At 37.3% G+C, this 13,029-nt stretch overlaps 1 protein-coding gene across 2 annotated transcripts in view; it reads right to left on the bottom strand.

Annotated features, from left to right (window-relative positions):
• Positions 1-3,660: 3,660 nt before the first annotated feature.
• The window catches only part of RAD21L1 (RAD21 cohesin complex component like 1), a 28,585-nt gene continuing 19,216 nt past the window's right edge, over positions 3,661-13,029 (bottom strand). For both annotated transcript variants that reach the window (XM_036311615.1, XM_036311614.1), the window contains exons 12-13: positions 8,596-8,673; positions 3,661-4,017 (exon numbers count right to left, since the gene is read on the bottom strand). In XM_036311615.1, coding sequence (XP_036167508.1) covers positions 3,829-4,017; positions 8,596-8,673 — 267 coding nt within the window. In that variant the 3' untranslated portion in view covers positions 3,661-3,828. The remainder of the gene's footprint in view (positions 4,018-8,595; positions 8,674-13,029) is intronic.

The raw sequence follows: 13,029 nt of genomic DNA on the forward strand, positions 1-13,029 counted from the left end.
GGCCTGGTTTCAAGGCAGCCAAAATCTGGAATTTAGGGAATAAACAGAGATAGCTCTCAAAGAGTCTCCCTAGTTCTGACTTGAAGATCAGGAAAGGAGACCCCTTGATGCTCAGGGTGAGAGGGGGAAATAATTGTTCTTTTCTGTTTTAGTCTCTTCTCCATTGTCTCATGACCCAGCCTCCAAGCAATCCTGCAGTGGTGGCTGTGACAACAGGGACCCATAGGTGCCTGAAACTCGGAGGGAGGAGAAACTTCTCCAATCAGAGTAGCTGTGGTCCTGGATTACGTACTTAGCAAACATATCCTTCAGAAATAAAGATGATGTAAAGAAATTCCAAGATAAAGAAAAACTAAGAGAACTCATTGCCAGAAAACCTGCTCTGAAAGAACTACGAAAGAAAAATTTTTTTAAAAAATATATTTTATTGATTTTTTTACAGAGAGGAAGGGAGAGAGATAGAGAGTTAGAAACATCAATGAGAGAGAAACATCGATCAGCTGCCTCCTGCACATCTCCTACTGGGGATATGCCCGCAACCCAGGTACATGCCCTTGACTGGAATCGAACCTGGGACCTTTCAGTCCGCACGCCGACACTCTATCCACTGAGCCAAACCGGTTTTGGCGAAAGAAAATTTTTTAGTTAAAAGGGAAATTATATAAAAGGAAACTTGGAACATCAGGAAGAAAGAAAGAAGGACAATCACAATGGTAAATATCTGGGTACATTTAATAACCTATTTTTCTCCTCTTGAATTCTTTTAAATATGTTTGACAGCTGAAAGCAAAACTCTCAACATTGTCTGATGGGGTTTCAATGTAGTGGATGTAAAACATAAGACAATTAATTGCAATACAAAGGAGGGAGTATAAAGGAACTTATATGATACAAGGTTTCTACACTCCACTTGAAGTGGTAAAATATTGATTCTAAATAGAATGTGAAAAGTTAAACATGTGTTCTGTAGTTTTTAGAGCATCCATTTAAAAATATAACAAAAGATATAGTAAAAATCAGCAGATAAATTAAAATGGAATTCTAGAAAAATGTTCAAATTTTCCAAAATAAGACAGGAGCAAATGGTAAACAAACAATAAAATGGTAGATCTAAACCCAAGCATATCAATATCAATATGTGGTTTAATGACACATCAATTAAAACAGAGATTATCAGGATGGATAAAAATGACTTAATTAGATGCTAACTACAAGAAACTCAGTTTAAATATAATGATATAGGCAGGCTAAAAGTAAAAGATGGACAAAGATATACCATGCAAATACTAATCAAAGGAAAGCTGGATAGCTTAATATGAGAAAAAGACTTTACAGGCAGAGAGAAACAAATACCGTAAGATTTCACTTACATGTGTAATGTTAAAAACAAAACAGCCGAAACCGGTTTGGCTCAGTGGATAGAGCGTCGGCCTGCGGACTGAGGGGTCCCAGGTTCGGTTCCGGTCAAGGGCATGTACCTGGGTTGCGGGCACATCCCCAGTGGGAGATGTGCAGGAGGCAGCTGATCGATGTTTCTCTCCCATCGATGTTTCTAACTCTCTATCTCTCTCCCTTCCTCTCTGTAAAAAATCAATAAAATATATTAAAAATAAATAAAAAATAAAAACAAAACAAACAAACTAAAACAGAAACAGATTCATAGATACAGGAAACAAATTGGTGATTACCAGAGCGGGGTGGAATGGAGGTATAAGTGAAATAGGTGAAGGGGATTAAGAGGTACAAACTCCAGTTATAAAATAAGTAAGTCATAGGGATATAATGTACAGCATGGGGAAGGGAATGCAGTCAGTAATATTGTAATAACGTTGGTGACCAAGACTAACTCATTGTGGTGATCATTTTGTAACGTACAGGTATACCAAAAAATGTATACACACTTTAACAGCTGATAGGTCAATTTCCAAAACAAAATGTATTTTAATAAACACTGCTTTTATAATTACTCAAAGTGTACGTATACATTTTTTGGAACACTCTATATGTAAATATCAAATCACTATAATGTACACCTGAAACTAATAGGATATTGTATGCCCATTATATTTCAATTTAAAAAGAAAAGAAAAGAAAGACTTCAGAGCAAAGAAAATTACTAGTGATAAAGAGAACCATTATACAGCAATAAAAGGGCCACTTCACCAGGAAGACATAATAATTACAAATGTGAATGCATCTAATAAAAGAGTTTCAAAATACATGAAGCGAAAACTGTCAGAACTGAAAGGAGAACTAGACAGATTCACAATGACAGCTGTAGACATGGACACTCCTTTCTCAGTAACAGAAAATAAGCAAAGTGACAGGAAATAAGCAAAGATGTAGGAGAACTGAGCAGCACTATGTGCTACGTGTAACAACTTGGACTCATCTCAAAGATGTTACACTGAGTGAAATAAACCAGTCTCCAAAAGATTTTATACTGTACGATTCTATTTACATGAAAATGGAAAAATAAAAAATAAAACTATAGTCATGTAGTAGAGTGGTTGCCAGGAGTTAGAATGGGAGAAAGATGTGACTGGGAAGGGATAGCATAAGGCAGTTTTTTTGGTTGATGATACTGTTGGCATCTTGCTTGTGGTGGTGGAATCTACATATGTGCTAAAATTGATAGAACTGTGCACCAAAATGAAAAAGTCAATTTTTCTGTATATTAATTTTAAAAAGGTAATTTGACATTTAAATCTTATAGTTAATATACCCAAAGAAGCCATTTAGAATTTAGTTTGTAGCATAACAGTATTTTAGAGAATATCACAGGCTTCATTTTACAGTCTAGTATGGAGCTCACAGAGCATTATATGAAAATTTCCTAGCAAACTCCAAATAAGAAAAAAAATCATTTTAGTGTAAGAAATGCTTAATAAACACCAAGTAAAAGAACATTTATTTTAGTAACCTTCACTTGAATTCCAGCTGCAGACAACATATCTGCTAACATTTTAAACATAATAAACATAGTTTTACTGACACATGAATGGTGATTATAATAATCAGTAAGTAGTGAACAAAAAGGTTAAATAACCTATAAATAGACTAACAGCCATTTAGATAATTTAAAACAAAGATGAATTTTATAACTCTTCAATTAAGATATTAGATTGAAAACCATGGCACTAGGTCAAATCAAGGATGATATGCATTTGACTCAAATAAGTTATTGTCTGGCCCTAACCAGTTAGGCTCAGTGAATAGGGCATCAGTCTGTGGACTGAAGGGTCCGGCAGGTTCAATTCCGGTCAAGGGCACATGCCCAGGTGTGGGCTCGATCCCCAGTAGGGGGTGCGCAGGAGGCAGCCAATCAATGATTCTCTCTCATCATTGATGTTCCTATCTCTCTCTCCCTCTTCCTTCCTCTCTGAAATAAATAAAAATGTAAAAATAAGTAAATTATTGTCTGTGGGGAAATAAAAAGTATTAATTATTAATTAGCCCCATAAATTTAAAATAAATATTCCAATGTAAAGTAGCCTTTTAATAACATCCTTGAGTGTTTCCTGAAGCCATATAATATTTTCAAAATGTATTCTAAATGCAACATTCAAGTCAGGGAAATGGTACGTACTATACATTTAAGTCAGCTAAGTTAAAACTATTACTCAGCTATAATTTAGTATTTCTGTGAGCATATATGTTTCCAGCTCTGGCTATGATTATTCTGAGCTTACAAAGAAGAAATGGCAGGTTGGCTTGTCTATGAAAGGGATCAGACCTTCAGCTGCTTCCAGGCGGCTGCTGCGTTAAATCGAACAATCTATATAGAAATTCCAATGATGACATAAATCTGCATGTTCTGAATTTCCTTCATATTTTATGGAACATCGGTCCCACTGTAGCTATAATATCTGCATAGGGGGCACTCTGGCTCAGCTCAATAGCCCGCTGTTTTTTTAGGACAAGAAAGCTATAAAATCTGGCAGCAGCTTGTTTTCGGTCACTATTTCTGCAGAGAGTCATCAGACTAAAGCACTTCATTCCTGTCTTGTGAGATTCCTGGGAAAAGAATTAGAAAAGAGAAAAGGAAAGGCAAACAAGATCACTAGAAGTAGAGCAGGCTGTGGATGCACAATGAACAACAAAATATTGGCATTTTTAATAAGTGACTGTGAAATCCTTACATGGAGAAATGCAAATGACTCATGAGTAAGCTTAAAAACCATATAGGTCACTGAGCACAAGCTTGGTTCATTGAGAAATGCATGCAAAAGAGCTCTAAAGCGTTATACAAATTCCTAAGGTGTTAATACAAATGTTCGGTCTTTTAAAAAATTGATGTTAACATAAATGGCTCCTGTGGAAAGTGTAATTAATTTAGGCTTGCAGGGAGAGAAAAATCCACAGGACTTTGGGAGGCTCCTAATGCAATGAAGATTATAAGCTATCAGGCTTCTCTTCCTTAAAGGCACTGAGGGATGGTGGTGACTATGAAATTCTAGCAGTAAATATAGAATTCTATTTTGTATATCTCAGTGATAGGGCAATATGACTATATAAATATCTCCCAGTTTCTTTGCACAGGTTAAAAAGATGTTGGTTTCATCATAGGGTAACTGTGAACCTAATAGAAAAAGTTGAGGTAAAATGAAGTGTTTAATTATGGATGAAGAGAACTCCTTTTATGAAGACTTGTACTTGGTATCAGATTCCTAGAATAGAAGTACGGTTTTTAGTTAGAATTGCTGGCCAGTATCCCTGTGAGTACGGTACTTCTTGGATAGTTGTGAAGCATTTTTAGAAATATCATATACAAGTGTGTGGTTTTTTTTTTTTTTTTTATTTTTTTTATTTTATTTATTTTTTTTTTTTTACCAGTTCATACCATTTAACAAATTAATAAGCTAAATACTGTATCTCAACCAAAGAAGCGGCCCAGGCTTGGCAACTTTTCAGAGATGGCATGATAGGTCTTCATTTATTCCTGTTCTTGAGGAGATGTGATGTGAGTTAGAGGCTTTCTCCCCTGGGATGGAGCAGGGACAGCCCTTTCAATTTCAAGAATCCATTTGAAAACCACTCTGAGTGGACAAATATGCAAGGTTCAACAATGTGCTTATTCTGTTCCCTCCTGCCACCCCTCTAAAACAAAGGAAAAGAAATATAAAGGTAACAAAGAAAGGAAATAAAGACAAAGGAAGTGAAAGACTGATGGACTTTGCAGAGTGGAGAAAGCTGAAACCCAAGTGCTAACAGGGAGGGAAGCCAACAAAAAGCAAGCCAATTTGAGCTATAGAACCTTTGGAAACCTCGGGAATTAGAGGCAACAGTATATGATGAGCTGGAGATATGGAGTGAAGCTGAAAACAGGAGAATTTCTTGAAAGTCTACTTGGGAGCAGTTAGACCCTCAAGTCCACTCCACCACTTCACAGAACCAAGACACAGCTATACCCTTGCAGGCTATTTACCCTGGGAGAGAGCAGGGACAATCCTTTCAACTTTAAGAAACCTTTTGAAAAAATACCCGGAGGGGACAAATGTGCAAGACTGAACATATGCGCTTACTCTGTTTCCCCCAGAAAGCCCTCTAAAATGAAGGAGGCAGGAAGATGCTTTTCTGGAGACACCAACCATTGAGATGAGACTCTAGCCTTGGGACACCAGGCACTATGGATGGTAGAGAAGTGTCATCCCACAAATGAGGGGGGTAAGTGTAATCTACACCCTAAACAGTAAGAGAGTCAGCCTCTCCCTGACCCACTTTTGGTTCCCAAACCATGGGCATCATGCTTATACGTATATGCTAGGCAGTAGATGTGAGGATTAAGCTGGGAAAACTGTCCATTTTGAGAAAAAATACACCTATAGGTAATGACATCAGTGTGTGTGTGTGTTTGGGAAGGGGAGGGGAACCACCCAATTACTTCATGATGAAATCCGTAAGTCTACAAGTACCACCCATCCTCTATAATAAAAGGCTAATATGCAAATTGACTGAATGGCGGGATGACCGGTCGCTATGACGTACACTGACCACCAATGCAGGAGCTGCCCCCTGGTGTTCAGTGTGTTCCCACAGCGGGGAGCGGGCCTAAGCCATCAGTCGGACATCCCCTGAGGGCTCCTGAACTTCAAGAGGGCGCAGGCCAGGCTGAGGGACCCTCCCCCCCCCCCCCCCCAGTGCATGAATTTCATGCACCGGGCCTCTAGTGTTTATATAACTGAATCAGATTTTGGTGTTTCACTCTTAAATAAAAACAGGTAACCTAAGGTCCATCAGACATTGGAGTAAAAGTTCTGACATTCAAGAGCAAAAATGAAAGAATTCAAGAGAATCAGTAAGGAAACAGATAATGCAGGGAGCAAAAGAAAATGATAACTTCTAAAAGTTAAGAAAAGAGACTACATCTGTAAAAAATGATTAGGATGATATGAGAGAAAGCAGAGCAGTGGTTTGCTTGGGGATGGGAGAAATGGGACAAGGGATTATCAAGAGGCACAAGGAAACTTTTTGGGATTGTACATACTTTTTGTTGTTGTTGTTGTTAGTATGCTATAAAACAAACAAATGAAACCCCACCTAAAACCTAAGAAAAAACTCCTAGAAAACAACAAACAAAAAAGGTAAAAGCAGAAATAAAATTCAATAAATTGGAAGATAAAGTTGGAGAAACATTCTAAACAGTAGAAAAACAACAACAAAGGAAATTAATAAAGGAGACACAAGATTTTTTTAAAATTGAAGGTGCAATTTAGGAGATCCTGCATCTGACCCCTCTGGACCCATTGGGCAGTCCAGAAAGAGAGGATAGATTAACAACAAGGAGAAAATCCAAGAAATAATAATAATAAAAAACTTCCCTAGAACTCAAGGGCATGAACTTTCAGAATAAAGAACCCGCTATACACTCAGCACAATAAATGAAAAAAGATTCATACCAAAGCACATCATCATGAAATTTCAGACCAATATGGATAAAGAAAAGATCTAACAGTTTCCGGAGAGAAAATAAAGGTCACTTACAAAGGATCACCAACCAAACAGCATCTGACTTTTCAATAACAACCCAGAAGCCTAGAAATGTTACAAAAGCCTTTAACATCTGAGAGATAACATTTTCAAACTATGTTTAGAGACAACCATACAAGTTAAAGGTAAAATAAAGAAATTTTCAGCCTTGTATGTAGGGTCTCCTATGCGCTCCGTGTCTCAGGAAATGATGACAGTACGCTGACCAAAAGGAAGATCAAAGTACCAGGAAACAGAGGAATCAACATAGGAAAAGGACAAAGGAATTCAATGTTATGGTAAAGGAATGTCCCAAGACAAAAACTGTGGGCAGACCTAGAGAACAACTAATCCAGAGCAGAACAAAAGGATGTTGAGCTCCAGGAGGAATAGCTTCAAGGAAAATAAAATGGAACCAATGAATTATGTTGCCAGAAAGTTTGGGAAAATAATTAAGAATGGACATATAGACACTAGGAAAAAGAAAAAAAAAAAGAATGATTACCTACCCCCCTCATACAGTTGACAAGAAAATAAATGTAATTACACTATGAAGTTTCAATGTGGACTAATTTTTAACATCGTCTTTGGGGCAGCAACTGCTGGTTGTCCCTTGATATCCATTCTCTTCTTCCTCCATGGTAATAGAATTATTACCTGGGCCCCAGATTGTCAGAGAAGGACTTACATTTCCCAGCTAGATGTGACACGGTGACTAAGAGCTGGTCAATGAAATGAGAAAAATGATACACACAATAACTGGGTTGTGCCCTTAAAAGAAAATTTGCTGCTGATTGGAATGCAGCAAAGCCATTTTGGACCATGAGAACAAAGAAAATGAGATAAAGGGAAAGGTGGGTCTCTGACAAGTTTGTGAGAACACCTGCCATGCCAGTTGGTACTTTTACCTGAGAGACAAAAAAGTCTATCTTTTTAAGCCACTGATATTTTGGCTCTCTGTCACAATCAAACCTGCTTTATAACTACTACAATTATAACATTATAAGCACTGAATACTTGGCTCAAATATACTGAGGAGGGGTGAGATGTAATTAAGCTAAATTTTCATTAGAAAGAAGTAAATAAAACTTAAAGCTAAAATATCAAGAGCAGTAAAACAAGTCATTAGAAATATGGATATAAATACTAAAAGAAACAGCTTAATATAGTTGCTTTTGGTGAGCAGGACTTAGAGATAAGAAGGGAACAGGCCTCACAGCATAGTACTATTAAACTCTCAAAATTACATACATGTATTTTTTGATAAAAATATGTTAAATTTTAAAATTATGGTTCACTCATAAACTGTTATAAATTAAGTTCCACATTGAATATTTGTTAATAGTGTGCTAAAAATAAGAATGGGACATAAAATAGATGTCTAGGGGCATGGGAATGGGTAAGAAGTTGCGTAGAGCTTCTAATTAGAACTGTTTTGATGTAGGCACAAAAAACAGACTCCCATAATTAGCCTTGCGGATATTGCTCAAAATCATCTCACTAATCTGGCCTCAATAAAAACATAATGAAAAACAGTTTCATTTTTACTGACCTCTAGAAAATTGAAGTTAACATTTTACTTATTTTTAAAAATAAAAATAGTGTTAACAAACCCTACCATCTTACCCGCAAATCATTTAACAGCCGATGTATTCTTCGATTCCATCTCTTTGCCTCAATATTTTGTTCACTTCTCAATGACTCCTGTTTGAATGATTGATAAAATATTTCACTTAACCAAATTTTACTGAATGTTTACTATTTGTCAGGCATAGTGGTAGCTGCTACAAGAAACACAATTATAACACTGGGCTCTGCCAAATAAGGAGCTTATAGGCTGATTAACAGAAAACAAGACTAGAATTCAAATATAGATCAACCTCTGTAGTATGACATCTGTACTCCCCAGGTTACCTTCTTTTTATTAAAATTTGTATTACATTTATTGGGGTGACATTGGTTAATCAAATTACATAGGTTTCAGGTGTACAGTTTTATAATACATTACCTGTATACTGCATTGTGTGTTCACAACCCCAAGTCAAGTCTCCTTCCATCGTCACTTATCCCCCCTTTACCCTCTTCTACCTCCACCCACATCCATCTTTCCCCTCTGGTAACCACAATACTGTTGTCTGTGACTATGAGGTTTTTTTTGTTTTTGGTTTTTGCTTAATCCCTTTATCTTTTTCGCCCAGCCCACCACCCCCACACCCCTCCGACAGCTGTCAATCTGTTCTCTGTATCTATGAGTCTGCTTCAATTTTTTAAATTTATTTTTTATTTTTGTTAATTCTCACCCGAAGATATTTTCCCATTGACTTTTAGAGACAGTGGAGGGGGGGGGGGGGAGGTTGAGAGAGAGAGAAGCATCAATGTGAGAGAGACACATTGACTGGTTGCCTCCTGCATGTGTTCTGACTGGCTGGACTGGGGCTGGAGCCTGCAACCCAGGTACATTCCCTTGACCAGGAATCAAACCTGAGAACGTTCAGTATGCAGGCCGATGCTCTAACCACTTGGAAACACCAGCCAGGGCAAATCTGTTTCATTTTGTTGATGGTTTCCTTTGCTGTGCAAAACTTTTTAGTTTGATGTCGTCCCATTTGTTTATTTTTTCTTTTGTTTCCCTTGTCTGAGGAGATATATCAGAAAAAATATCTCTATGAGAAATGTCCAATATTTTACTGCCTGTGTTTTCTTCTAGGATTTTTATGGTTTCAAGTCTAACTCTTAAGTCTTTTATCCATTTTGAGTTTATTCTTGTGACCAGTATAAGAAGGTGGTCCAATTTCATTTTTTTTTGTAGTTATCTGTCCAATTTTCTAACACCATTTATTGAATAGACCAGTGGTCGCCAACCTCTTGGACCTCACAGACCACCAGAGGTGCATGGACCACCGGTTGGCGACCACTGGAATAGACTGTCTTTACCTCATTGCATGTTCTTGCTTCCTTTGTCATACATTTTAAATATATATATATATATTGATTTCAGAGAGAGGAAGGGAGAGGGAGAGGGAGAGGGAGAGGGAGACAGAAACATGAGAGAATCATTAATTGGCTGCTTCCTGCACACCCCTACTGGGGATCGAGCTGCAACTTGGGTATGTGCCCCGATCGGGAATGGAATCTTGAACTTCTGATTCATGGAGCAACACTCAACCACTGAGCCACACTGACCAGGCTGTCAAATATTAATTGACCATAAAGGTGTGGGTTTATTCTGGGCTCTCTATTCTGTTCCATTCATTAAATGTCTGTTTTTATGCCAGCACCAGGTGGTTTTGATTATTATGGCCTTGTAGTATAGTTTGATATCAGGTAGTGTGATTCCTCCAACTTTGTTCTTTCTCAAGATTGCTGTGGCTACTCAGAGTCTTTTGTGGTTCCATATAAATTTTTGGAATATTTGTTCTAGTTCTGTGAAATACGCCATTGGTATCTTGATAGGAATTGCATTGAATCTATAGATTGCTTTGGGTAGTATGGGCATTTTAATGATGTTAATTCTTCCTATCCATGAACACTGTATAGGATTCCACTTTTTGTATCTTCAGTGTCTTATGATTTTCTGAGTACAGATCTTTTACATCCTTGATTAAATTTATTCCTAGGTATTGTTTCTTTTAATACAATTGTAAATTGGATTGTTTTCTTACTTTTCCTTTCTGATACTTCATTATTGATGTATATAAATGCAACTGATTTCTGGATATTCATTTTGTATCTTGCTACTTTACTGAATTCATTTATCAGTCCTGGTAGTTTCTTGGTGGAATCTTTAAAGGTCTCTATATACAGTATCATGTCATCCGCCCCAGGAAATCTTCTGATAAGGGGCTCCAGAGTAGGAGATTCTGTTGTCTTTACTGGTAATGCATCCAGGGCATTGGGCCCTTGCTTTGAAAAACAGTCAGCAAAGATCACCACTTTTGGCTAGGACTTATTTCAGCTCTGGTTAATCTGAACTCAGTTAACAGGAGTAAACATAAAGCTATATATTAAAAAACCTGCCTTGTAAAGGCCTTTATCTGAACTTACTTGGTGATACAAGAGCTCTTAACAATAACTGATGTTTAGCAATTTGTGCACAATTGGGTTAGAAGTCTTTCAGATTTTGAGAGTGCCTTGTCCAAAAGAGATCAACCAACTGCCTATCGTTATCTGCATAGATTCATTCTTTTCTGTTTTTAAACCTTCAGCAACACTTCAGTATTGAAAAACCGTAAAGTTGAAATCCCTTCACAGGAACCCACTCAAAGCCCTTATCATCTAACACCTTATGAGCTGAGAACAGAACTGGACATAAGAAAGGTGCTGTTGAATCTGATAAAAAAGCAGGCCCACAAAGAGTTGGGGCAGGGAAAGTGGCCCAAATCTGACCTACTTTATACTTTTCCCTAAGCTAGCTCTGACCATGCAACACAACAGCATCTGTGTCACCTTTTCACGGGTTCACTGTCCTGCTTTCATGTGTATCTCTGGAGCCTGGATACTTCCTAAAAGTGCTTTCAATTACAAGGACTCCAAAATGATTTCAGAAAACTCTAGAATATTCTGTATGACATTTTATTCTTTTTAAAAAATATTTTCTATTGATTTCAGAGAGGAAGAGGGAGAGAGAGAAAAAATCAATAATGAGAGAGAATCATTGATCGGCTGCCTTCTGCACGTCCCTATTGGGGATCGAGCCTGCAACCTGGGCATGTGCCCTTGACCAGAATTGAACTGGGACCCTTCAGTCAGCAGGCTGACACTCTATCTGCTGAGCCAAACCAGCTAGGCCTGTCTGACATTTTAAATTATTTGAGGCTAAGGGGACTGCTGAGTCCCCATCCCCACCAGCTTTATGGCTTCCTGATCCTAACAATGCTGTATCCTTTCTTACATTCCAAAGAAAATTTGAAAATATGGTCACTTTATTCTGAAGAGTTTTCCCAATCCCTCCAGTTACAATGGATGTTTATTCCTTTCTGGTCTGTTTTTGGATAAATGAGCTCATCCAATTACTAATGTTGATTTTTATTGTTAAATACACAAAGTGCTATTTTTCAAATGTAAAAAGCAATGGTCCAACTCTTTGTTAAAGATCCATGAGACTGAAGCTTGACCTATATTGCACAACTAAACTAACCAAGAAAAGGTTCAGAAGAAATAGTTTGTGTGCTTTGCTGAATGAAGCCTGTCCACTTGATCTATCTGGACACCCTACAACTGAATCCTTTGTGTAGAAAGCCCAGTGGATTATTAAAACAGCTGAACTTGTGCTGTGTTGTGGTTTGCTCGAAAATAACCTGTGTCTATAGAGGCAAGGAGAAAAGAGAACATAAATCAACCCACTTCAGGCTCAGCTGTTTAAATGCTTCAGATAAAAAGTTTAGGTATTTATTCTGTTCTAGATTATCCAGAGAATTCAGTCTGTTTTCCACCTATGAAAAAAAAATAATCTAATAACCTTAGAACTCATCATAATGATTATTTAAAATATCAAGCATTCAATGTTTTGATATTATTTACTAAGAAACGTCTGCTAAAATTCATTACAATCTTAAAGATGCTTTTAGCACTCTGGGCAAAAACTAGAGAAAGAAGATAATAATATATATTGAGTTAAGCAGGTCAAACATTACTTCTAGCTTTGCTTTTTTTGTGATTCTGTGATTTCATTTTTTATTTATAAAATTAATAAAGGTTAAAAAAAATAGGATACATCTGCAGGAAAACAAGCCCTTTCATGTACTCCTGATGAATATGTAAGTTGATAAAATTCTTTTGTAAAAAAACAATTTGTCAATATATATCAAAAGTTCTAAAAATGATCATACTCTTTGCTCTAATAATTTCATATCATGAAGTAACTGTAGAGGTGCAGACTGATCTATATAGCCTGGATGTTCACTGCAGCATTATTTATAACTAGAGGCCCAGTGCACGGATTCGTGCACTGGTGGGGTCCCAAAACCCGCTCTCTGACATCCCCTGAGAGGTCCCGGATTGTGAGAGGGTGGTTCTTGGGTGACACACCCTGGAATCAGGCTCCCTCCTCTCTGGTTCTCT

The sequence above is a fragment of the Myotis myotis genome, unplaced genomic scaffold, assembly GCF_014108235.1.
Source record: "Myotis myotis isolate mMyoMyo1 unplaced genomic scaffold, mMyoMyo1.p scaffold_m19_p_58, whole genome shotgun sequence".
NCBI lineage: Eukaryota > Metazoa > Chordata > Mammalia > Chiroptera > Vespertilionidae > Myotis > Myotis myotis.